This window comes from Lagopus muta, chromosome 4 (assembly GCF_023343835.1).
Source record: "Lagopus muta isolate bLagMut1 chromosome 4, bLagMut1 primary, whole genome shotgun sequence".
Lineage (NCBI taxonomy): Eukaryota > Metazoa > Chordata > Aves > Galliformes > Phasianidae > Lagopus > Lagopus muta.
The window spans coordinates 30472962-30496835 of record NC_064436.1 but is presented as its reverse complement, the minus strand read 5'-3'; the positions used below and the strand labels follow the sequence as shown (position 1 = coordinate 30496835).

General features: G+C 42.4%; 3 protein-coding genes across 4 annotated transcripts; 1 reads left to right on the top strand and 2 right to left on the bottom strand.

Moving 5' to 3' along the window:
• Positions 1-152: 152 nt before the first annotated feature.
• Positions 153-7173, bottom strand: UTP3 (UTP3 small subunit processome component). The gene is made up of 2 exons (XM_048943491.1): positions 6971-7173; positions 153-3714 (listed from the first exon to the last, which is right to left on the bottom strand). Exon 2 carries the CDS (start codon positions 2775-2777, stop codon positions 612-614), a length of 2166 nt encoding a protein of 721 aa, XP_048799448.1. The 5' UTR covers positions 2778-3714; positions 6971-7173; the 3' UTR covers positions 153-611.
• JCHAIN (joining chain of multimeric IgA and IgM) lies at positions 6508-12290 on the top strand. The gene is made up of 4 exons (XM_048943511.1): positions 6508-6650; positions 9297-9432; positions 10316-10396; positions 10882-12290. Exons 1-4 carry the CDS (start codon positions 6590-6592, stop codon positions 11081-11083), a joined length of 480 nt encoding a protein of 159 aa, XP_048799468.1. The 5' UTR covers positions 6508-6589; the 3' UTR covers positions 11084-12290.
• LOC125692681 (uncharacterized) lies at positions 11899-22827 on the bottom strand. 2 transcript variants are annotated; one of them, XM_048943508.1, is made up of 7 exons: positions 22640-22827; positions 20092-20335; positions 18791-18939; positions 17729-17882; positions 16541-16744; positions 14321-14398; positions 11899-13837 (listed from the first exon to the last, which is right to left on the bottom strand). In XM_048943508.1, the coding sequence occupies exons 2-7, from the start codon at positions 20323-20325 to the stop codon at positions 13763-13765; spliced, it is 894 nt and encodes a 297-aa protein (XP_048799465.1). In that variant the 5' UTR covers positions 20326-20335; positions 22640-22827; the 3' UTR covers positions 11899-13762. The 2 variants fall into 2 exon arrangements, with proteins under 2 accessions (XP_048799465.1, XP_048799466.1); XM_048943509.1 differs by having other exon boundaries at positions 17729-17879.
• Between the last annotated feature and the right edge of the window lie 1047 nt (positions 22828-23874).

The window sequence follows — 23874 nt, the reverse complement described above, 5'->3', positions numbered from 1 at the left end:
AATATCCAGGAGAGTGTAACAGTTAATTCTTACATGTATGAGAACGAGTTAATCAGAGCATAAATTAAGAGAAAATACCATAACCATTTATATCTAACCCCACAGCTCTATACCTTCAGCTCTATGGGCCAGGAGAGCACAGTAAGGAGATGCTGGCAGTGATAGCCACGTGCTCCTTCCTACCACTCTGGGCAGAGTCCTGTTGGTTCCGGCCGCCACGAGTTCTTTTCTCAGCCTACCCTCTGGAGGACCTTCCATCTCTCTCCTGCTGCCCTTAAGTCCTGTCTGATCCACGTCCATCCCTTTGCTTGACATAACCCTCACAGCCTCTCAAAGCCATATTCACAGCACAGGTCATTCCAATAGAGGAAAACTCACTAACAAGCAGGCAAAACGAGGAAGGCACCCTGTACTACTTCTAGAGATGGCACCTTCCGAAAAGCATCCTCCTATAAAAGAAGCAAACGAGCACACAAGAAACTCTCAAAGGAGAACTCCCACTCAAGGATTAAAAAACAAAACAAAAAAAAACCAAGAGAGTATCTTTTACAAAAATTTTATTGCATTCAGAACTCTTACTTGAAGCTCTCTTAAACAGAGAGAAATAAGTTTCACTGAAGCTTTCTGCTCTTCTTAACTCCAGCACGAATGCCAGAGAGCTCCCCACCGTATCTGTGTATCTCCCTCCGAACTTCTCGGACCTGACCCTTCCGGCGAATCTTGGCTCGCCTGAACTTCTCCCTATGCTTGACCCTGGGGTTGCGATCAATCTTCTTCCTCCTGGGGGTGAGGCCTTTGTTCTTGATCATCTGGTAAGTCACACCTCTCTTCTGGTTTGGATCCTCTTCTGTCACTGGTTCTTTGAGTGTTTCCTGTTCTTCAGTTCTCTTCCTCTTGAGTTTCAATTTCTCTTCCATCATCTTATAGTATTTTAGCGCAGCCTCTCCATCCAGATCAGATTCATCTGCCAGTTCCTCAGCAACAAGCCGGCCATTAGCAAGATCAGGTTCACGTTTTCGTTTGGTTTTCTTAGCAGCTGGTTGAAGAAGCACTGGAAACTTCTTCCGCTCCCGGAGTTTTTCCTCCTTCTTATCGTAATAGTTTTTCAGAAGCAGGCGAACCTGTGAGGATAACTTTTGATCTATCACAGCTAGGTCATTGATGATATTTCTGTAAGCAACCAGTCGTTCAATGATGGGATGACTATGAACTGGCATTCGTTTTGACTTTAAAACTAAGTAGAAACTGATGTTGGCACAGTAATTCAAGTAGAGCTGATACTTGGTCTGCAAATAGCGACTGCCTTTCCCCTGTGGGATAGTGCCATTTTTTACCATTTGCAGCAGCGGGTGCAGCTCATCCTTGAGCTCCATCAGTTTGACTTCAAAGTCTTCAATCAGCTGCAGGAGTTCAGGAGACTCCTGCTTCAGTAGCTTCAGCTGCTCTTTCTTGGAAAGGGCCTGCAAATCCTTGACAATTTTCTGTCCCTTGCTATCATGGGTTTTCTGTTGCTCCATCAGGTAGCCCTGGATCACATCCAGCCCATAATCATCTTCCCCCAAGTCCTCCACCAGCCGTTTTTGGATCACTTTAGCCTCTTGCTCCTCTTCCTCCTCCTCAGCATCAACATCTTGCTGGCTACGTTTGCCCTTAGCCTGGGCATCGCTCCCATAGTCTGTGTCGTAGTAGAGCTGTTTGCGTCGCCCCCAGGACAGCTCATGGGGGAGATCAGTGTCCTTACTGCGCTCTTCCAAATCACTCTCCATGGACAGGTCCTCATCCTCATCTTCATTCTCCTCCTCCTCTTCATCATCCTCCTCCTCCTCCTCATCTCCTTCATCCTCCTCTGCACTGCGGTCGAGATAAAACTCAACTCCCCTTGCTTCCTCACCAGGTTCACCTTCCTCCTCGTCCTCCTCCTCCTCCTCATCTTCATCCTCCTCCGGCAGCTGCAGCCCCAGTACTTCTTCCTCCTCCTCTTCCTCGCTGTCCCCGGCCTCCTCCCCGCTCTCCAGAGCCGCCATCACCTCCCGAAACTGCGCCTCGTGAAAATCCTCCACCTCGTCTCCCAGGCCCTCGGGGCCCACCTCTCCGCCGGGCACTTCCTCCTCGTCGTCCTCTCCGGCATCGCGGCGGTCGGCGATGCCCGGCGGCGGTCTCAGGACAGTGCCGCGCCGCGTCCTCATGGCTACGCCGGAAATCGGAAACGGTCCCAGACCCCGCTTCCGGCGCCGCTGTCGCGCTCCTTCCGCTCGGCCCGCTTCCTGTGCCGTCGTCGCGCTCCTTCCCACCACTCCGGGCGTGGTCCCGCTGGTTCCGGCCGCCTCGAGTTCCGTGCCGTAAGGGAGGCCGGTGGCAGGGCGGGGAGTGTGGCCGTGCTCGGCGCTGCCCGTTTGGAGGCAGCGTGAGGGCCTGGCTCGCGGATAAGGTGTTCTGCGGTTGGAAGAACTGAGTGCAGCCGCAAGTCCAAACATGGTTCTTTCCAACCGAGCATCTTCGGGTATGAGCTCACAGCAGGCGTGGAGCAGCTCTATACTCACCCCTAAGCACCAGCCATCACATATCGGGGTAGCACACGGGGGGTAACACAGAGCCGTGAGGAGCTGGGGGACGTCGTAGCACCACACTGAGATTGTCTCAACCCTGGCAGGCACCAGCAATGACTGATGCTGTGTGGAAAGAGCAGAGTGCCTTTTTTTCCTCTCCAGAGGATTCCCTTCATCTAAAAGCAAAGCCACATCCCAATGCACTGACTCTGTATGTTCGCGTTGTGACATCAACAGAAAAAGCAAAATAGCACATCTGACATCTGTGTGCTTGCTCACCGAAACTTCTGGTTACTCGGTTCTCTGTAGCCAGGTCAAAGTTTCAGAGAGGAGAAGTGAAAAAACCTTCCTGGACCCATCTGGGGGACATGTATTGACTCTCCGTCTCCTTCTCTTCACTGCTGCCCTCCTGGAGCAGGGGCATCTTCTGGCAGGAGCCATTACTGGGGATCGGGGTCCACTGCTTGAGGCTGTTGCTTCCCTTGTGCTCCTTGGATCAACCCTTTTAACCCTTTTATAGACAGACATGTCCAGTCCTCATCAGGAAGGTCTTTAAGGCTGCCTATATTCTCTGATGTTTACATTCACATCCTGTATGGCTGCTTGTTTATGTTCTCAGGTACACAGCACCTAGCCTAACTTCCCATCTTATCACTGGGAAATCACATGAATGCTGAGCCACATGCAAGTGGACTGAAAAAAATGCAGACAGCCATGCTGTAAGAGCAGAGGGAGGCACAGTAAAGAGTTTAGTATGGTCTGGGAAACCCCCAGGTCCGATAAATTTGGCAGCTACACAATCCTAGGAAGAGAAGTGCTGTGCAAAACAAGCACAGGTGCTTTTCTCTAGCCACAGAACAGGTGCTGGGTTATTTATACTTACCCACATCCACATTCTCGTGGAAAAAGTCATGTCAGGCAAGCATTAAAGTTAACTGAAACTAGAAGGGGGTGCACTTCACTCACTTTTTGGTGCTTCATTTGGATTCTGGCAGATCTGACTGCAGAGCAGTCTCAGTCTCTTCTTCCAGCTTTAACATAGTCTCATGTGAGTCAACACATTCCATATTTTCTTACAAACCAAAGATATGGTTTGCCTCAGATAAATACACATTTTTTAAATCTGTCAGAGCCACTTGTCAGGTACCACCTCCTCTGGTTAACAGGGCTGTGTAAGAGACAATAAGAATAACTTGATTCTGGTAAGTGAAACATAACATTCATGAAACTTGTTAGGCAAACCTAGGTAGAATTTTTCACTTTGTGTTAGCTGGCCTTTAAAATACAGCCATCTCTGCCCATCAGGCTTTTGTAGTCTCCCTGCTTCGTTCCACAACTTTCTGAATCCCACCCAACTCCTGCAGGGTAAAAGTTCTAGATAACTTTTGCCAAGGCGACTTCCAGAAATCCAGGCCTCCACTGGGTCCCAGACCCTGAATGTTTCCATGCAATTGCAATGTAACACCCCCAGTTTGTTAGTCAGCACTTCCAAATTTCAAAGCTTTGACAGCAGACCAGCTTCCATTTAGATTCTCACTGACTTACATGGATTTGACACATGGTTTCTCGATTCAAGGTGTTTTTTGTTTGTGGGTTTTTGTTGTTGTTGTTTTTTAATGAGCACAAATGAAATATCACCTAGAGACTTTTAAACCTCCTCTAGGACTTGCTGAAACCATTATCCACTTCTGGTGAAACTGGAGAGAACCTCCAAAGTCGCAAGGACACACAGTCACACATCCTGGTACCCACCTAGCTTCTAATCTGGGAAATCCTAGTTTAGCACATCCTGGGCCAGCTGGGGGTACAGGGAGCCTGACACTATGAGGCTGGTTCTTAGCTGAAATTCTATTATTTCTTCAGTAGTCTCTGCCCTGCAACAAGCCTGGGAGTCTAGCTCCCCACTCAGCCCAGGATTCAAGCCCGGATTGCTGGTTTGCCAGGCCTTTCCCCAGCTACCACATTTCTTTAATGTCTGCTTGCCCAGATCATTTTTGGGTTATTTAGTGTGATGCACAGTAAAAAGGAGATAATCCATAAAAGTAACAGTCCATGAAATAAGTACTTTTCTAAGGAATTTACAATCTAGACACAAATCTTCAGAGAAATGCAGGTGGCTGAGTGTGACTAAAAACAGTTCTCAAGCCACCAAATAAAGACTAATGAGACTGTGCATGTAGACGTGCAGATTTAGCAACTGAAATTCAGATACACTCAACACCCACAGTCAGAGAAAAACACTGAAATAATCAGAATTATGCAGGATATCTGCACAGTCTCTCCATTCAAGTGTTAAAATACTTGTGGATGCATCCGCTTGAATTTTATCTGTCATATTTTTGTCAATGCAAATAGGCCAGAAAAGGCATCTTTTGAGTGTGCTTTCTACTGGCACCATTTTCCTCTCTTGTTCAAAAAATCTCTCCTTTGATTAAAAAAAAAAAAAAAGAAAAAAAAAGGAAAAAAAAAGAAAAAAAAAAAGTGACCAAAACAGTGTTTTAGATAGATGTTGCCCTCCCTACCTCTCCTCACTATGGTTAGCCAGATTTATTTGTAACTTTCTGCACAAGATGGAAGTCTTCCTGCTTCAGAAAGAAACTCCACAGTGCTCCATTTGAGTTACTTTCTGGGGTGCGGGAGATGAAAGAAAAACAAAGTTTTCTTGCCATACAGATGGAGCCTGGCTAAAAGAGGAGATGTGTACCAATTACAGCATAGACAGTGCCCTCCTTGCACACAGACACCCACTCCCTCCCCAGGGAAGCCTTGAGTTTCAGTGCTGCTGATGTAACACAAAAGCTCTTTGCATCATGCAACCACCTTACTAGATGCTTGTGCCAGGAGAAAAAGCTCAGAATGCAGCTGCCAGGCTTTATGAACAGGTCTGCGCTTAGGAAGCTGGCTAGTAAGGTCTGAAGCAATGTTACCAATGATATGAGCTTCTTTCAGAGCCCTGGGGAGCCAAGACTGGCATATGCAGTGTGAAAAGCCTGCATATCATCATAGCTGCTCCCTAAGAAGCAGGAGGAGCACAGGATTTGCTGTGTGCTGCTATTAATCACAAATAAACTAGCCTTGCAGCTCTAGCAGAAATTTGCAAAACACCAATGCTATAATACCCAGCAAAGAATGGCCCTGTTAGCTTCATATCTTGCTCTGTCACCCTTCTGCCTTAAATAAAATTACAAGCAAGGAGTTTTTATTTCATTGTAAGTGTCTGAAATCCCTTGTAAAAGGGAGTTGAAAATGGCCCCTTTCACTGGGGGGACAGTTGCCTAGGACCTTATGCAGAGCCTTCTATGTATCACACATCCCATAGAGCCCCTTCTCCATTCACTAAGAAAGAGAGTCCTAGAAGCAGTAGGCAGAGCGTGGAAGAAGAGCCCAGCTTTGCCCCTGCCGTGCTATTGCTTCTTTTACCCCTCCCACCTCTCATCTTGTCTGATTTGACTGAAAGCCTTGGGTGCAGGTCAGGCTATTAAAATAAGTTGCACAGCATCTGGTGGAAAAAGGATTCTGATCCTGAAGCCTAGCATGTCAAACTATCCGTGCAATGACTGAAGTCTGATTTCTCAAAACCAGAGAGCAAGCACTCCCATTCCTTGGCTATCTGGACATTTGGGGGTTGGACTCGATGATCTCTGGAGGTCCCTTCCAACCCCTACAATTCTGTGATTCTGTGATTTCTTTAACTCACAATCAATCTCAGGTAGGACAGCACCTGTAAATTGTGGTAGTAAATTGGCCCCTAAAGACCAGGGTGTTTTTTCACTCCTTGGTTCTCAAAAATGCTGCATGTTGGTGATTAACAGAATAAAAGTGCACAGTGATAGTGCCAGCCCCTACCCCCATTCACCTTTGAAAGACAGAGGTCTCTCTGTATGAAACATGACTGGTTTCAGTCCCCTAGCCACATTTTCCAGTGTCAAAGCTAGCCAGCTGGGCTGTTTATTTTAGGAAACAAATAGCTGTATCATTTGCACGCACCCTTATAGGCAGACACATGCTCTCCACTCACATTCTTCAAAAGAAGCGAAGGCAAGATGAAGAGCTCTTTGCCGTGGGTGGTTTTGGCCATCTCCCTGGGGTTCGTCCTTGTGGCAGGTAGGTGAGAAACAAAATCCATGGAAAACTGAGCAGAAAGGGTCAGGGAGGTGCACTGTATGGTTTTTTGTAATTTGGACACTAAAAAAAAAAAAATCAAACTCTAATGCCTGTTCAAGAAGTTTTGCTTCAGTGACGCTAAGACATCTCTGTCTTCCTCCACCACAGAGCAGTGTGATTCTAATTCCTGTCTTGAGCCTAAATTTGCAGCTAGTCAGCAGTCTTTTTATAATTAGCCATTCTTAATCATATTTCTGAGCAACAAACCACAGAAATACATGCTTGTTTCTATGCAATGCTAGGAAGCTTGCAAGACTTACCTGCAAGGTTTTACAGCTTCTAAAATCCGCTTGGTGCTCCCATCGCATGGCTGTGGCCAACTCATTTCTGATTGAAGTCATCTTCATTTATGCAGTTGATCAGTTTAAAGAGAACTACTCCAGCAGCACGCCTGTGTTCCCCCAGCCTTTGGAAGAGGGCAACTTACAGCAATCCAGGCAGGTCCTTGAAATGCCCTGCTTCCTATGACGTGTGTTATAACTGCATGGTAGTGAGATGTTAATAACACAGCTACAGCAGTAATGATTGTACTACTTAGGTCCTTTTTTTTTTTTTTTGTCCAACTGAGCTTCTTTGTGCTTTAATGAAGCAGCTTCTTCCACATGCAGCAGTTTGAACAGATTTTTAGAATTAATTTGCTTTTTCAAAATGCAGCTGCTAGACTTTGTGTATCATCCTCTGTGCATCACAGCATACTGCAGGACATTTCAAAAGATGAGAGTTTTTAATCAAAATCTCTGCATAAGTATTTATGAGGGAGGGAACATCAGGCTGCAGGAAGCCACGCACTAGAAGATCCAACTTGCAAACATTTAGAAAAAGGAATTTTTGCATTTATCTGTCTTTTCACCAAAGTGATTTTACTGGGCAATTAATGGAATCATTGCTGATAACATTGCTGATAAGCCTAAAGGAATCTTATTTGCAGCTTTATGATTTTACTTTAAAAATATGGAGCACCTTTAACTTTTATGCTCACTGAATCTAGTGTTAATACAGAAGAAAATAAATCCAGTGCAATGTTTTTAGAGTACAGCCTAAAAAAAAAATCTTTGTATAATTATAAAAATACATTTGTTAATAGCATTTCACGATTAAGATAAATTAAAGCATACTCCCAAAAGGTTTGGGACAATTCCTAAAGTCAATAGGATCTGACAAATGCTGAGTTTAGATTAAGATCTGAGAAGAACTGTACACCATGCTGTGTTGTGTCAGACACCTGAAGATCTATGTGAAGGACAAGGAACTAGAGACTTCCTATAAGAAGAAAGAAAGATCAAGACACAAAGAAGCAAAAGGCCCCCTCCCACTTTAGAGGGAAGTGTTCCAGTAGTGTTAGCAGAAAGGAAACATACAAAGCAATAGAGAATGGAAGATGTACAAAGCCAGATAACTACCATTAAATTGTGAATAATTATCATCTGTGTCACATATTATGGATTTCTCCCTCAGTGGTGGCACGGTGCAATCAGAGTTGAGTTTGGACTTAACGTTCTGCATGCCTTGCAATTGGTATTTGTAGAGATAACCATCTGGTTAAGGTACAACACAGAAAAAGCCAGCCCTTGCTATAAAAGGACTAAACAGACACATGCATGTACTGGGACAAAGAAACCCCTGAGAGCAGTAGCAAATACAGAGGGATGTGAAAATGACCATCTGAGAAGGGTGTGACTGAGCGCATATATAAAAGCGAGGCCATTTTTTCAATACGTGGAGATATCAGAGGCAGCTGGGGAAAAACAGATAAGAGAAAACAAGTTATTTCAAATCCATTTGCCTGCTTGTTAAGGAAGAAGGCATTGCATGCCAAGAGGAGCAGTCATAAAGCCTCTGGGCGACATATGGGAAGTTTGGCCATGTTGCTTTGACTGAGTTTCATATTGAATAAATTGCTAAGAGTACGGGAAACAAACATACCCAGGCTGGCTCTTCTCTATCTGAGTCAGCTCCACAGCTGCCAAATGCAACTTCATTAGAAACTGAAGGTCAGAAAGTCAGGACTGGAGTTTTCTGTATAAACCAGGGAATTATAAGGGCTACTTGACTTCCAAGGTTACTTCATCAGGCTGCCTTCCTGCTGCAGCCTCCGGTGCTTTTCGGCATTGGCTCCCAGAGGGATACGTAGGACAACACAGTGAAGAAAAACTGACATACGCTGTGATGACACGGTCACAGATGTTTAGAGAGTCAGATCCCAACTAGGGTTTGCACAGCTAAAACAGACCTGGTACACGATACTGAAATTGGGTAAACTCCTAGCAGAGGCAATTGTGAAAATTGGAGTTTGGCTTCCTATAGCTGGAGGCGTGCATTTCATGACAGATCCCTTTTGCTTTGCCTTCATTGTCAGAAAAGCAGTGGTCAGCTTTCCTATTTCCTCCCTGGCACTCCCATCCTTTCTACATATAGAAGCAGATTGTTGGCTGAACAGAGAACTTTTTTGTCAATAGGCTTTTTGTTGTGACCTTGACTTTACACTTTAAAAATCCTATCCTATCCGAGGTCCTCATCACTTTGCTTTGTGACAGAGTTGCAAAGTTTTCCTGTTTTGACCTGAGATTGCATATCCTGTGCTTGCAGGTTATGAATGGAATGATGATGGTGAGGAGCGTGTGCTGGTTAATAACAAGTGTAAGTGCGTAACAGTGACCTCAAAGTTCGTCCCCTCCAAAGACAATCCTGAGGAAGAAGTCCTGGAGAGAAACATACGTATCGTGTAAGTGGCAGACAAGTCTTACATGGAGGTGGTGAGCAGGAGAATGTGTTGCAGGAGTTTTCTTCTGTTTGCATTTTTTCAGATGTCCCATTGTTTTTCCCATGGGCTGCTTACTATGCCACTCTGCAGTAACTCCTTTTGCTCCCATCTGGGGCTTAATCATCTCACATGCAACTATGTGGTGCTTGTTCCTTCAGCTGCAAGAAGGATCTTGATCTTTTAAGGGGCCAAGTAGCAGCTTCACAAAATAAGCTGTGGATGTAGAATAACATTTATACAGTTCACCTAATCCGAAACAAAATCAGGCCAGTGACACTGCAATTTCCTTTTCAGATTTGATTTGTGTTAACAAGCCTGTAATTTTGTAGCCTGGAAAAACTAATTAATGACAAAACTACTACCAGGAAAGGTCAGCTCTATGAGGCAAATCTCAGACCAGGAGTAAGACTTTGTCCTCTTCATTCACATAAACCTGACAGAGGTATCTCTCTTGGAAATGGAATGGACAATTCAGGCTCAGAGAACTCAGAACAGGAGAAATAATAATTAAATACCCCTGTCAAAGTCTCACAGGACTCTGCCAGCTCAGACTTTAAGAAAATAAAATAGGCACTGACACCTTGAAAGCATCATTAGTGAAAGGAAGCACTTTCAGAAATTGCTGCATTACTCTTAGGGAGAGTATAACAGCCTCCAAAGCTGCCTGAAAATCAGGTTAAAAACAACATTTTGCCTTCAGGGGTGCAGAAAGGCCAAGACTTCTGGAGAAGAGTCAGAAAGGAAATAACCCAAAGAAAATGAGAGTTGAGAAGTCATCAAAGCAGAATAGTCCCCTGTATAACAAGTAGTTTTCACAGGAGCAATTCTCTTTCCTCCATTCCAGTGTCCCACTCAAGAGCCGACAGAATATCTCTGATCCCACATCCCCACTAAGAACCAATTTTGTCTACCGCATGACCGAACTGTAAGTATTTCTCTTTACTAAATTAATTTCCTAACACTTACCCTACCCTGTAGCACTGCACACAGTGGCTCACAAACATCTTGAAGGATAGCTGATAATCTGAAGGAGCATCACAAAGTTTTTCTTTTAGAGCCTTGTTTGTGTATTCCATTGTAAGTCAAGAAATTGTTACATCTATGATTAAAAATAAAAGCGTTGCATTTCCAGGTAAAGTCTCATGCTGACCCATTTCCTTCTTGAATATCTTAAATATCAAGAAATTACACAGTTCATCTTTAATCCTTCTTTTTATAGGCCAGTTTGGTGAACTGCAGTATGATACACTGAAAACATCTGGCTGGGAGTTGCTCCAAAGAATGCATGGCTTGGAAAGGCCACAGTACTCAGCTAACTACAGCTGTCAAATTAGAGAGAAAGACTACAGTTTTGTCAGAGGTGTCTTAATCACAGCTCTGAATAATACTTCTATTCCTTATCTCTTCCAGCTGCAAAAGATGTGATCCCATAGAAATTGAGCTGGGAGGAGAGACATACCAGGCCCAGCAGAGCAACTCCTGCAACGAGCCAGAAACCTGCTACACTTACGACAGGGACAAGTGCTACACCACAACCATCCCGTTTGTCTACCATGGGGAAACAAAGCAAATTCAAGCAGCGCTGACGCCAACATCCTGCTATGCCGACTAGCTCAACCCATTGCTATCCTAACACCTCGTTTCACTCTGTTTTCCTACAACCAGACCGTGTTTAGCACTGTAGTACCTGGATGACAGCGTACAAAATATCAGCTCCCAGAATAATGCAAGCTTGCTTCATGTCATTTTTCAATATCAAGAGTATATCATCCCTAACTTGTTGGTTGTCAGATTCTCTTCTCCCTGTCCTGATACGAGCAGATATTGCAATACCATTATGTCTTAGACTTTATCATCAGATAGATAAACCAGACCCCTCAAGCAGCTATAATTCACTAAATCCTCTGAAATCAACAGAAAAAGCTAGTTAACAAAGAATGTTTTTTGACCATCTTCCATCAGTCTGAGTAAGACTGCCATGGACATCAGCAGAAATGTCCAAAATGTCCATCTATTTTGGTTGCTTCCTGAACAATGTAATGCAAACCTCTGTGCAACCATTACACAAGACACTTCCATTAATTTAGAGTAGTTTATGTCATTATTTAAATCTATTGTACAATCATCTTTGAGAGAAAAATAAGGCATGAGACTGAATTCAGATTTCAACCTTTTTTTTTTTCCTTTTGTAATTGAGCATTCTATATCCTTCCAGTGCTATGGCTATTGTAAGCTTACAGTCTTCACTTAGATACAGAAAGTAGGTGCCAAGATCCCAGCTCTTTTAGCAATACTAAACCATACATACATTTTTTTTCTCATCTCCCACGCTTACTCACTGACAGTGATGTGTTCTCAGTTCAATTGAGGTTGAACACAATCAAGCTGGCTTGAATTTGTTGTTCCTTGTTTTGCATTTAGAGCTGCAAAAAAAAAATCCTATGAAGCTGCCTCACTTGCAAGAGCAGGGGCCCTAGTTAGAGATTCCTTCCCTTTTCTACAACTGTCTTTTTTTCTGTTCATATAAGAAACCTCCACCAAATAAAGGAGCTGATTCTGTATTGTCCATTGCATTTAATGCATTACATCTGATATTGCCCATAGACATAATATACGTGAGTGCGTAAGGTGTCTGTTGTTGTATTTGGGATGGTTAACATGTTCCTCAGTGTTGGCAGAAGTTGATTGCAAAGTCTTAGGCTGTTCTGAAAAGCCCTTCTGTGGCTGCACACATTATTGCAATAACAAAACAACAAAAAAATCATCATAGTTTTAGCTTTGTTAATTCAACATTAAATAAACTTCTTTCTGCAGCAGTCTGTTATGTTCCAGTGGTGTTCATAAGAAAAAGCCAAGTCTATAATTATATTATTGCCTACTTCACAAGAAGCTCTCCCCCAGCAACTGCTTTACTTTCAGATGAAGGCTCCTGAAATACCGAGAATGAAGTATTACAATGCACTTGATGAACCTATGACAGATAGAGGTTGAACTGATTATTTTAGCATCAGCTCTGCATAAAAGTGCAGCTTCAAGGCACCCTGATTCTGTGCAGGACTGGGATTTAGAAATCCAAATAACACCTAAAATCCCTCTAAACATTATGATCTGCAGGTGAGAATTTCCCTGCGCTGTGGAAAAATCTACCTTTCGGGTATGCTGGGGGCTCCTCAACTCAATTTGTATGGAAGATAGCTTTCCTAAAGATAAAGTAATCTTATAGAGGCCTAGTTCTGGAAGGCAAAAGAGGAAATTGGACTGAGGTATAAATTAACAATACACCATAGCTAAGTAAAATGAACTTGGAAAAATATCAGCGTTCCCCCTCCTTCCTGCAAAAGACAGCCAATTCAAAGAAATAAGAAACAAACTGAGGCAAAAAAAATTCTGCAGTGTACTGACATGGCTATCTAGAAGAATATATTGGTTAGGTACTCAGCTTGTTGAAATTTGTCTCACAAAAATGTTGGTCTTGAAAGTTCTGAAGCAGATGTTTCCCAACTGTGTGGGGTAGACGGTCACTAGAGCAGGTTGGTTTGGGAGACAAAATTCAGCTCTGGGGCTTGCTGCAGACTGCCTGCGACTGTGTTGGATACAACTTGGGCTCAGATACAGCAACGATCACATTTGATTAAGTGAATGGGGACTCCTAATTAACTGCTACAATAGTTGGCAGATGAACAGGCATCAGCTGAAGTCTCAGTTGCTAGAGCTCTGAGCCCCTAAGCTTCATCTGATCTATAAGGTGCCACACACAACGGAAAGCCTGTAGTATGGAACATCTCTCATTGGTATCCATCCAGCAAGTGACTCAGCTTGTACATACAATGCTGAAAAATCATCTAAAATATGAAACCCCTCATATAAAATATGAGATGCCAACGCCTTCTCCTTTGCAGAACTTAATTCATCTCTAAAACAGGTCTAAATCTGCAATTTATTTTCACCATGATGCTGGTAATATAGATTGAAGCAGTAAGTACAATGTGGATGCTTAAAAAGTGGTAAGCTGACTGTAGTCCAGGACTTTTAAGTCAGTATGTTACAGCACATGAGTGCCTTTCAGCCAACCTAAGAACAGCTAAGACATCTAAATGGCTTATGCCAACTATATGATCTTCAAACTACTTCTCTACTTCAGAAAAAACCCTCAAAACTATCTTTATGCTTACTCTAATGTAAGAATATTTAAGGAACAGCTCAGCTACTAGCTTCTGTTCATTTAAAGAGAATTTAGAAATCTGTGTTAATAGTAGTGGAAGAAGCTTCTCTCATCTTATCTCTTTGGTCATCACTTCTCAAAAGTTTTGAACATCTTCTCTTGAGCTCCACTATAATTTCTCCCAGCCAGCATTTTCAGAAGGAACTGAAAGAAAAAGATTAAACGTGCGATTAACAGACTCAAATAATAGATGTTAGAGAACAATTGAAGAAAGAGCCAAAAACAACACCAAAAGGGTCAACAAGCCAGAGCACACAATGTTCACAGTTGCAAATATGACGTGAAACCAAACTCAGTGCACTCCTTTCATTGGCCCTCAGAGAAAGAAACCTTTTTCCTGTTTACTTGCTGCCATCATGGCACTGTGTCCTGCTATAGTGGTCCCAGCACCACTTTCAAATTCCCCTGATGATCTGTGCCCCTGGATGCATTACGAGGCTACAGTGTCTATGAGTACAACAGTCCCACCCCCTCCATAACCTCCAGCACACAGGAGAGAGGGGAACCAGAGGTCCCAGATCTAGGTAACTTTATAGCCAAGACCTTGGGATGACACAGCATTAGCCACAAGCACGATGAAATGGAGGCACAGACAACACACACCCTAGGCAGATTCTCTTGACTCACCTGAGGCTTTCGGTAGCCCTTTCTTTCCAGGAACTCATTAAAGGCCTGCGTACTGTAGAGCTGTGCAACTTCTATCCCCTAAATCAATTTCCAGAGTAGATGAAAAAACATTCAAAGTTCATTTTTACGTACAGGTTCCACATTCCTAAATAAACTACATGGTGTGTATCTGTCCAGATGTTGTAACTAATCTACCAACAACTGCAAACAGCATTCTAATTCAGATTTAATTTGTACTTTTGAAAGAAATAAGGTTGCTTAATGAGCTTGAAGTCTTTTGCAAATTATAATCTACAACCCTGTAAAGCTGATACCCCATGCTAGACAAAGTCACTTCTCCCCATCATTTTTTGCTAAGGAAAGAAAGGAGAGTCACTACTATGAAAGTAATCACACCTCCCATCAATAGTATGCAGTGTAATTCCAGGAGGAGGTGGACAAAATTAGCTGGACTTCTATTCTTGGCTTTTATTTTTAGGCAAAATTAACACAACCAAGACCTCTGTCTTGATGTTCTCCTGCACGCAGTTATTCCCAGGCACCCACTTCGCAAAACTTTCTCCTGTTTTATAGGCAGCCCTTTGCACAGGCACGGTTTTCGTCGTGAGCGACTCAGCTTTACCTTTGGAAGGAGCGCCCCCTACAGCACGAACAGCGTCCTGCTTCCCTTTTGCGCACACAGCACAAGCACGGAGATAATTTTATAAAGATGAAAATGAACCTAGATCTGAGATAAACCCATCAGTTGAAAAATAAGCCTGCCTGTTCTTTCAACCCCGCCAACACATAGAAACACTGAAGTACAATGCTAGCAACCTTTATTTCTCACCACTCCTTAAAGTAATTTTAGGCACAGTACCACAGCTGAATCCAGCTCCTTTCTAAAGGCAGTTATTTTAGTACTGCAAAACGAAGTTAAAAACACCCTAAATCGTTCTAAAATACTAATTGCTGTCTTTCAGCATGTGAGTGCTTTTTGGCCACAAATAGTATTAAGTGCATTATAAGAACTAGACTTAATTTACTTCAACTAAGTCTTGACTTGTAACTGTGTGTCTTCTAGAGCTATTGCTCATGTAGGTGCCATGAAATCACAACCTAACTATATTGACTGAGCCTGTTTGAACCATGGCTATCTCTGTTTGGATGACATGGTCACTTCTATATTTGTTTGCAGCGGTCAGGCACAATACAGTACAGAGATGCTCCCATCATAACATAAGCTCTTCCATAGGTATATCACAAAAGAATGATGTTAGTTTTACATTCATGCTACCTTTCCACTCAAATGGTGCTTTGCATTCCACTTTTTTCCCCTTTTCACTCCCACAGAGGCAAACAAGCTGCTACTGGGTGTCTCTAGTCTCAAGCCATCTGAACATCAATTCTTTATTTAAGTGGTTCATTGCATGGAAAACCTGGGAAGGAGGTCTGTGAGGCTTATACTTTGGGAGTCAGAGGCTGAATAAATGCTTTTTCTGCTTCAAAACCGAATTAATGGACTACAAGATTATAGAAATACTAGTGTTCAGATTATCCCAAAACTGGCCTAACTTTGACCACTTACCTAAAATTGCTTAGCAGATCTTTTCTATAAAATCCTCAAGTTCTTACCTCAGCTGCTTATAGCCTTTTTCTAGGTATTCAGTGATTAAAAGAAAGGACAGCAAGAAATGCAGTTAACAGGAAAGATGGGGACTTTATAGTCATGGTCCAATGCTTCAGTGTCCTCCAGTTGTTTCCACCTTCACCACTTTCCCTGCACTCCTACATCAATGCCACAAGCATACTCGGGACCAAGAAATTTAAGAGACTCCGAACACCTAACAAACTGCATTTGAGGTATGTCAGACATAATGTACCAGACTTCATCCTAAAGTCACACAACACTGATCCATATTTTCCATTTATTTCACTGGCTTTGGATACAAGTAAAACTGCTGGGAATTCTCTATAGTTTGACCAGCAAAAAGACTGTATAGCTATACCTTAAATAGTACTCTTGGGTCTCATTCTCCTATTTTATTGCTCTGCTGCATGTAAAAAGTAACCATGATTAAAGAGTTCTTTTTTATGCACACTGTTTCCCTAAGATAAGTACATAGAAAAGCTCAAGTGCTTCAGAAAACCAGACTCCTTCCTCAGCTCCAGCAGGTAACCTCAGCCAAATGTCATCCAGAACAGATAGACTTCAGTAAATATTAATGTGGGCTCTTTTACCTTAACCTGGCATGGCAGGCACCCTAGTTGATGAGAACTCCTGACAGCAATCTTGGGAGGTGAAGCCTCTTGGCTTTTTGACTGCTCTGGTTGTACATAGAGTTTCACTGCACAGAAAGGTGTAGGGAGGGTGACCTCCCTTCCAAGGCTGATGCTGAACAAACTTTTGAGGGCATCTTCATCAATATTCCAGTTCCCTCCTCCCTAGAAGAGCAACATAATGAAAAATCTCAGAGCAGGAAAAAAAAAAGCAACATAATCTTACTACTTTTTTGTTCCACATATTTCCTTCCTAAAACCTCAACTTCCAGTACAACTAAACCCTGGTCAGGTGCTTGCATTTGCACCACAGCGATGATCATAGAACACCCCAAATTATAAGGGACCCATAAGGCCCACAGAGTCCAACCCTTGGCTCCACAAAGGGCACCCAAAAGCAAGACCATATGACTGAGAGTGTGGTCCAGATGCTTCTTGAGCTCCAGCAACTTGTGGCCATGACCACAGCCCTGAGGAGCCTGTTCCAGTGCCTGACTACCCTCTGGTGAAGAATCTTTTCCTGATATCCAACCAGAACTCCCTTTAGGCAGCTTCATGCTGTTTCCTTGGGTCCCATCACTGTTGGCAGAGACCAGCGTCTGCCCCTGTGAAGAAGCTGTAGGCCCCTCGGTCTCCCCTTCTCTGGGAAGAACAAACCAGGAGACCTCACGCACTCCTCATATATCTTCCCTAGATCTTTCACCATCTTTGTAGCCCTGCTTTGAACACTCTCTAATAGTTTTATGTTCTTTTTGTACTACGCCACCCAAAACTGCACACAGTGCTCAGTGAGGCCACACTAGTGCAGTGCTGGAGCTAATAAATGAAGTACACATTCCAGATAAATGAGAACTGCTCCCAGGGGTGAGGTAGTAAAATAGCAACTTGAACATAGGTGGATTCCCTAGAAAACCTTTCTGAAGCAAGTTTACTCTGCAGTGATTTTGTACCGTGATATTTACTTTCTTCACATTTCAGTGGGCTGAGCCCTCTCAGTCACAACACAGAGCTATGTTTCTGACTTTGACTACTGGATTCATGTACCCAAAGCCATATTTTCACTTCTCAGACCTAGAGACATTTGTCCTAAACAAAGTAATTAGGTTTTCAAAATGAAAGAACAGACAACGGCAGTTTTATTTTACTTACCAAAGACATAACCCAATCACAAAAATGCTTGGTTATTTGCTTTACATATTTGTCAAGTGGAGCTGGGTCACCCTGTGTGGCCTCTTTTTCTCTTGCTGCTACCTTCTTCTTGGAAAGAGAAGCACCTGTTTTTTTGCCTTGAGACTCCTGGCTGCTGCAGGTTTTAAAGTAATAAAAGATGAAACGTCCCTTAATTAGCTACAACAGTAGTGACTATATAGTAGCTACTAGACAATAACCATATAACTATATGTCTTTGTATTAAAGACGGTGCAGTTTAGCACCAGACGTGGCATGGTTTTTGCCAGGAATAGTCTGAGCTATTTGAATTACTTGTAAATAACATCTTCATAAATATTAGGGTCACACCTGGTAGATCTAGCAAGACAATCAAGGTTTGGATAAGAAACTAGGGAAATAGCCTGCCATTTTTGAAATAGAAAATTCTTAAAAGTGAAGGCTTTTTACATACATGTTTCTCATCACTATGCCTTTTGTTTTTTAGAAAATCTGGGAAGGAGATATGTGAGGTTTATTCTTTGAGAGTCAGAGGCAGAATAGTGTTTAATTGTTGAAAGGGCCTAGGGACAAAACGAGAGTGATTATATTTTACCTAAGATGGTTCAGATTGTGAAATTAACCAGCAGTAGGAGGCTGACTCCTTATGGCTTTGTAACACCCAGAAGTAATCATGACTTCTTTCTGAATAGGTTGTGAGATATCAATTAATTTATCATTAGTATCACTAAGGCAGTTGAAGGGACATATCTTAATGAAAATCATCCCCATGACAGATTTTGGAAAGGGCTGGTTGAAGAGGTAAAATTTTAGAAAATGCTCATAGGAACACCAAGCCTTAGACAAAGATATAGACAGCAAGCAAATTAATTAAATCAGCACCAGCTGAGAGGGTTCGCTGTACCCAGTTTAGCTTTGTATCATTCAAACTCTGAGCAAGCCTCCCCACAGGAATGAGTTTCTTTTTTCTCTACACATCTCACCTCAGATAAAGAACATTTGAGGAGCCTTTGTATTACTCTCCTCATCTTTTCCTGTACTCACCATGCCAGTATCTTGCAACTCATTACTTTCATTTGCTTGTCCTCCATTTGATCCTGCCCCTCTTGAAGAGTTTGGTTCTCCTGTTCACAGTGAGCCTTACTCTTAAATAAGATTTCGGGATTGAACACACCAGTGACCTCATTGAAGAGCTGTAAGCCGAGAAAAAGGCATCTGTTAAAGAATACCTTATGGAATGAATTCCTTTTAGAGGCTGCATGAAGGACTGTGCAACATGCAAATCTTTTCAAGTATACTAACAGTTAAGGCTGTTCATAGTCCAGAACCTTCAAGCTATAGACTTCTTTCTTAAGTCTCTAAAGCATTAATTGCAACATAGGCTGCTTGCCAGTTCTTGGAATAATGCTCCATTTCCAGTCCCTGTAATCTTCTATGGCAATCTGATGTACTACAAATCAGCTTTTATTTCAGTTGATTTCAAGTTTTCCTCCTCTCAGTACAACTACTTATTTCATGACACCACTGCTCCAATAAGAACAGCTTAGAAGAGCTCTGCTGTTGCCTGATCTCAAGAACAGAGACCCAACTCCCCTTTCCAAACTCAATGAATCAACCTTCCATCATCTTACTGCATCCAAGCCTTAGGGCAGCGTATCCCCCTGGGGCAATCTAAATATATACTGAGATGCTTCACACCCAGGGGACCCCTTACATATTATAGCATGAAGTCTGCTATTTCCAAAACAGACTCCTCACTCTCCCCCCTGTTCCTTTTGTGAAGTACTGGTGGTAAAAAATAATAACAACAACAATAATAACTTAAAACAATTTTGTCTGTAGTCGATCACAGTCCTCTGCTTACAACATTCAAGTAACAAAATTCTGGAAATTCACTGTATAATCAATGAATATTAAGATGTTACAACTAAAAAATAAACAAGAGAGTTTAGCAAAGCAGATTATGATAACAAAAAGAGAATTGAGAGAAAGCTTACCTGTATCCTAGGCCCACTCACAAAACTCCAGCAGAGCAGATCTCCAAAAGAGATCCTTCCCCACTGGTAGCCAGCTCTTAAATAGGTCTAGGAGGGGTGCAGCCAGGCTCCACCCCTTCCTGCAGCACAGTGAATTGCCTTCACCTGTGCTCCTCTGGCTGACTCATGGCTCACCTCAGGTGATCAATCAGAGGTTCAGGCCATGACTCAGCAGTTCCCATACACAGAGATACTTTTTTCCAAACACGAATAGAGCACTGTAGAGCACATCTGATTCAGACAGCGCCCTATGCACACAATGTAATTCCTCCTGCTTTGCTGTTGAGGACTGAGGTGGGAAAGACAGACCTGTATTTTGCTGGACTTCTTGCTTTTGTTCCACGGAGCCGTGTATGAAGATTTTACTGTGCAGCTTTTTAGGATAATTGAGACAGGTCGCTTTTCACCATACACAACCATATTTTCACATGAAGGAGGGAAGCCATCTCTGAAGTCATCTAGGCCTTTTCTCAGGAATATCCAGTGCTGGCCATTAAGTGAGTTTGGGAACTCCAGTCTGCTTTCTTGGAAATTATGTGACATTTTTGCCCTTCTGTAAGCAAATGCATTAAGCAGAACTTAAATACCGGATTCTAATGAAAAGGAACACAGTACATTTGAAGTAAAAATGGGTATTCAACTGAAAGCATGCTTATCCATGCTAGCTAGCATTTTGCTACTATTCAGCTTTAGAGAAAAGCTTATAAAACACTGACTTATTCTGTGCAAATGAACAACTGCCAAACATCTGAACTGTCCACGCACAGAAATTCCTGGCTCTTCAAAAATTTGTAGGTAAAGAAAGTTCTGTGAAGTTAACAAGTTGTTTTAACCCTCATTTTATGCATATATACTGCTTCAAGAACATCAATATACTGTAAAGCTTAGTTTTGACTTGTCCCACAATTGCAATGTAAATTGTATTATAGCATGTATGTAGTCAAAATCACAGCCAATATAAGGTTTAGATAAAACAGTTAAATTCAGACAGGATCCAAGCCAGCACTTTCTGACAGCAGACCCTTCCATCAAGCAGTCATAGCTAAGTGTCCAGTCAAGATCGCCCTCATTCTTCTCAACAGCCTTATTTCAGCTGACAGTATCTTTTCCAGCTTTCATTCACTGCACATGCAATCTTTCATTTGTGGCCTATTGAATGTTTTCAGCAAAATAGCCTCATCCATTTCAAAGAGGTAGAAATTGGTAGCTAAACTAATCTTTATTTTCAAGAGCTTGCAGATCCAGTGTTCAATTTGCATTTTCCAAGTAGTCTCCTGTAGTTGCAGGAGAGGGGCACAGGCAGGAAGGCAGCCATGGCAACCCTTAACAGGCAGGCTGGAGTAGAAGACCCTGTTTGCTACAGTGGGCAGAAGCTGCACTAACTGCCAGGCAGCAGAAATCCACACTGCCGGATTCACAAGCACAGTAACAAGGTGATTCAAAGTTATAAACCCTTTAATCCTTTTTGATCTGCAGGGATTAAATCACAGGCAATAAAGCATTGACTTACTATCCTCATCAGCAAACACTGTCTATTCTGTGGTGATGTAAAGACTCTGCTTCAAAGCAAGTGGAAAGAAAAAAAGACAAGCATTGTTAAACTTCAGCATTCTGCACTTAACCAGGTACTGGCATCTGTGCATCACCCTAGCTTGTTCTTGGCTTCACTTTCTCTTTGGATGCTAGAAAAGGTTTTCTTAATTTCCTCCAAATCATTCAGCAGCTGAGAATTATGTCTATCTAAAACAAATGTTGAGATGCTGCTACAAAGCCAGGGTCAAGCTGATTAGGATTCCCCTAGCGATACAAAGTCAGGTGCAGACATTTTCAGCTACACAGAGTACACAGTTTTTCATAGATGTTCCAGGTCAAAGTACTAAAAAGAGCCGTCAAATCCTGCCAGAGAGATTGCCATGACAGCCACCTCTGTAGGAGCAGCTAGGCCAAAGACAGGCAATGCACTCCTACTTTTCCTTCTTCCTACCCCTTCACAGAGCTCTTAGTGATGCAGGCAGTGACTGTGGACTGGTCTTGAGGAGAGGCTTTTTTGCCTTTCCACCTGTAGATGTTTATATCAAAGTACTGCCCCAGACACTGTAGAGGCTGGATCTGTTGACATATAAAAACACAAATGGGAGCAAATATTTAGTCCAAATGACCGCTGCATCCCTGACAATACTTTCATTTTTGCAGCATCTCCTGAATGGTACAGAGGTTCTGGATATATCGCACAACCTCTTCAGTCCCTTTGTGAAGTCTGTGACTCCTTGTCTATGGGATTTTTTTAAATACCTTCTCTTCTTATCTTTTATAAGACTTCACATTTGAAAGCCTTTTACTTGGAAGACCATCTCCTCCAGAGCTTGGAGCACCTGCTGAATTGGGACACGGAGACCACACTGGATCTCTAGGGAAAAAGTATTTTGTTGCTTCAGCCCAGCCTACCCACGTTTTGATGTGCTGTCACTCTTTCTTGGCTTGTTTTCATGTCCACAAATCTTTTTCAATGCAGATTTCATGGTTTAAACCATAAATGGTCCTACCAGGTTAGACTGCTCATGAGGCTTGTGTAGCTAGTTTCATGCTTACCTGTATTAGTTTACTTCAGCAGTAGTGTCAGTGTCAGCAACTGACACACTATTTAAATTACTACTTTCAGTGCCTTAGTAGTACTGTCCTTGCTTGCTAAAGCAAACAATACCAAACAGCATAAAAGATTTTCTTCAGAGATAATCAGCATTATTCACTTGTGTTAGCAATGCCTCTAGACAAAGCAATTCCTGAGTGTCTGTAAAAAAACGTGTTCTAAGAAACTACTGTCAAGTACTACAAGAACTGTAAGGAGAGAAGTACATACCTGATATTTATAGATCTATGAAGATACCTTAGGCATGTGATTCTGCAGCAAATGGCAAACAGAAAGCTACTTCAGCATTACTCTGCAAGAAAATCTCTAGAAAATCTTAAAAACCTACAAGAAAATATGTAGAATTAATACTTCTATAGTATTACTTCAGACAAGGCATTTGTTTTAAGTCCCTGCAGGCATGGTACTCTAGGCTTGTTTCAAGAGGGTTGTTGTGGAAACCAGATCCACAACTCTGCCTGCCTACAACAAAGGCTTTTTCACAGTAAGATACACAGAGAGCTGTGTATCTCTGTGGACTTCGGAAGAAAAAAGTTGGAATTAAAGCAGAATCTTATTTTGCCACAATATACATGCTCATTTTTCAACACCAGCACTTATTCAAGAGCTTATCAATCAAAAGTCTTTACTGCTGATTAAACACGACACATTAGACTGTTCAATGTGCCTTTACTAAGCGTTCATTAACATCGCTCTGCAGGATAAACACGGGCTAAGTATGGTACTATTGCTGCTCCTGGTACATTTGAATAAAGACACAAACTGGCAGGTGAATTCTAAAGAAATTACTTAGAACAATTAAATTACATTGCAGTAACTCAGCAGCCTCTGGAATACATTCTGCTAATTCCTGACCACATTCTCATTGTGTTGCCTAAACGTGTGCATACTGTATACTCAAGCAGATTGCATAGGCATCCCAATACCTGTAGACACTGGGTTGATATTCTTGCTGACATCAAAACACATTTGCCCACCACCATATCAGTGTTGCGGTCTTCCATGCTATCCTAAGCAATAAGAAAAAATGGTAATAAAATTTTTAAAAAGTCAGCTCAGGGCAGTATTATGGTGTTACTTTTTCAGTGGCATAGGTCATGCAGTCATACGGTGATCAGACTGGAAGAAAAAGAGAAAAATTTCAAGGCAGTCTGCTTTAACGTGAGCTCTGCTCTACATCTCAATCTAATGCTAAAGCACAAACACAGTAGCACTCAGTGAAATAAAATATTTCAATGACATTTCCACATAGATCTCTGAAGCATGTATTAAAATTTGCACCTGACTATCCAGAACCACATTAACCCCCTATGCTAGCTGTATGGGAACTGCTGAGTCACAGCCTGAACCTCTGATTGATCACCTGAAGCAAGCACTGAGTCAGCTAGAGAAATACAGGTGAAGGCAATTCACCTGTGCTGCCGGAAGGGGTGGAGCCAGGCTGC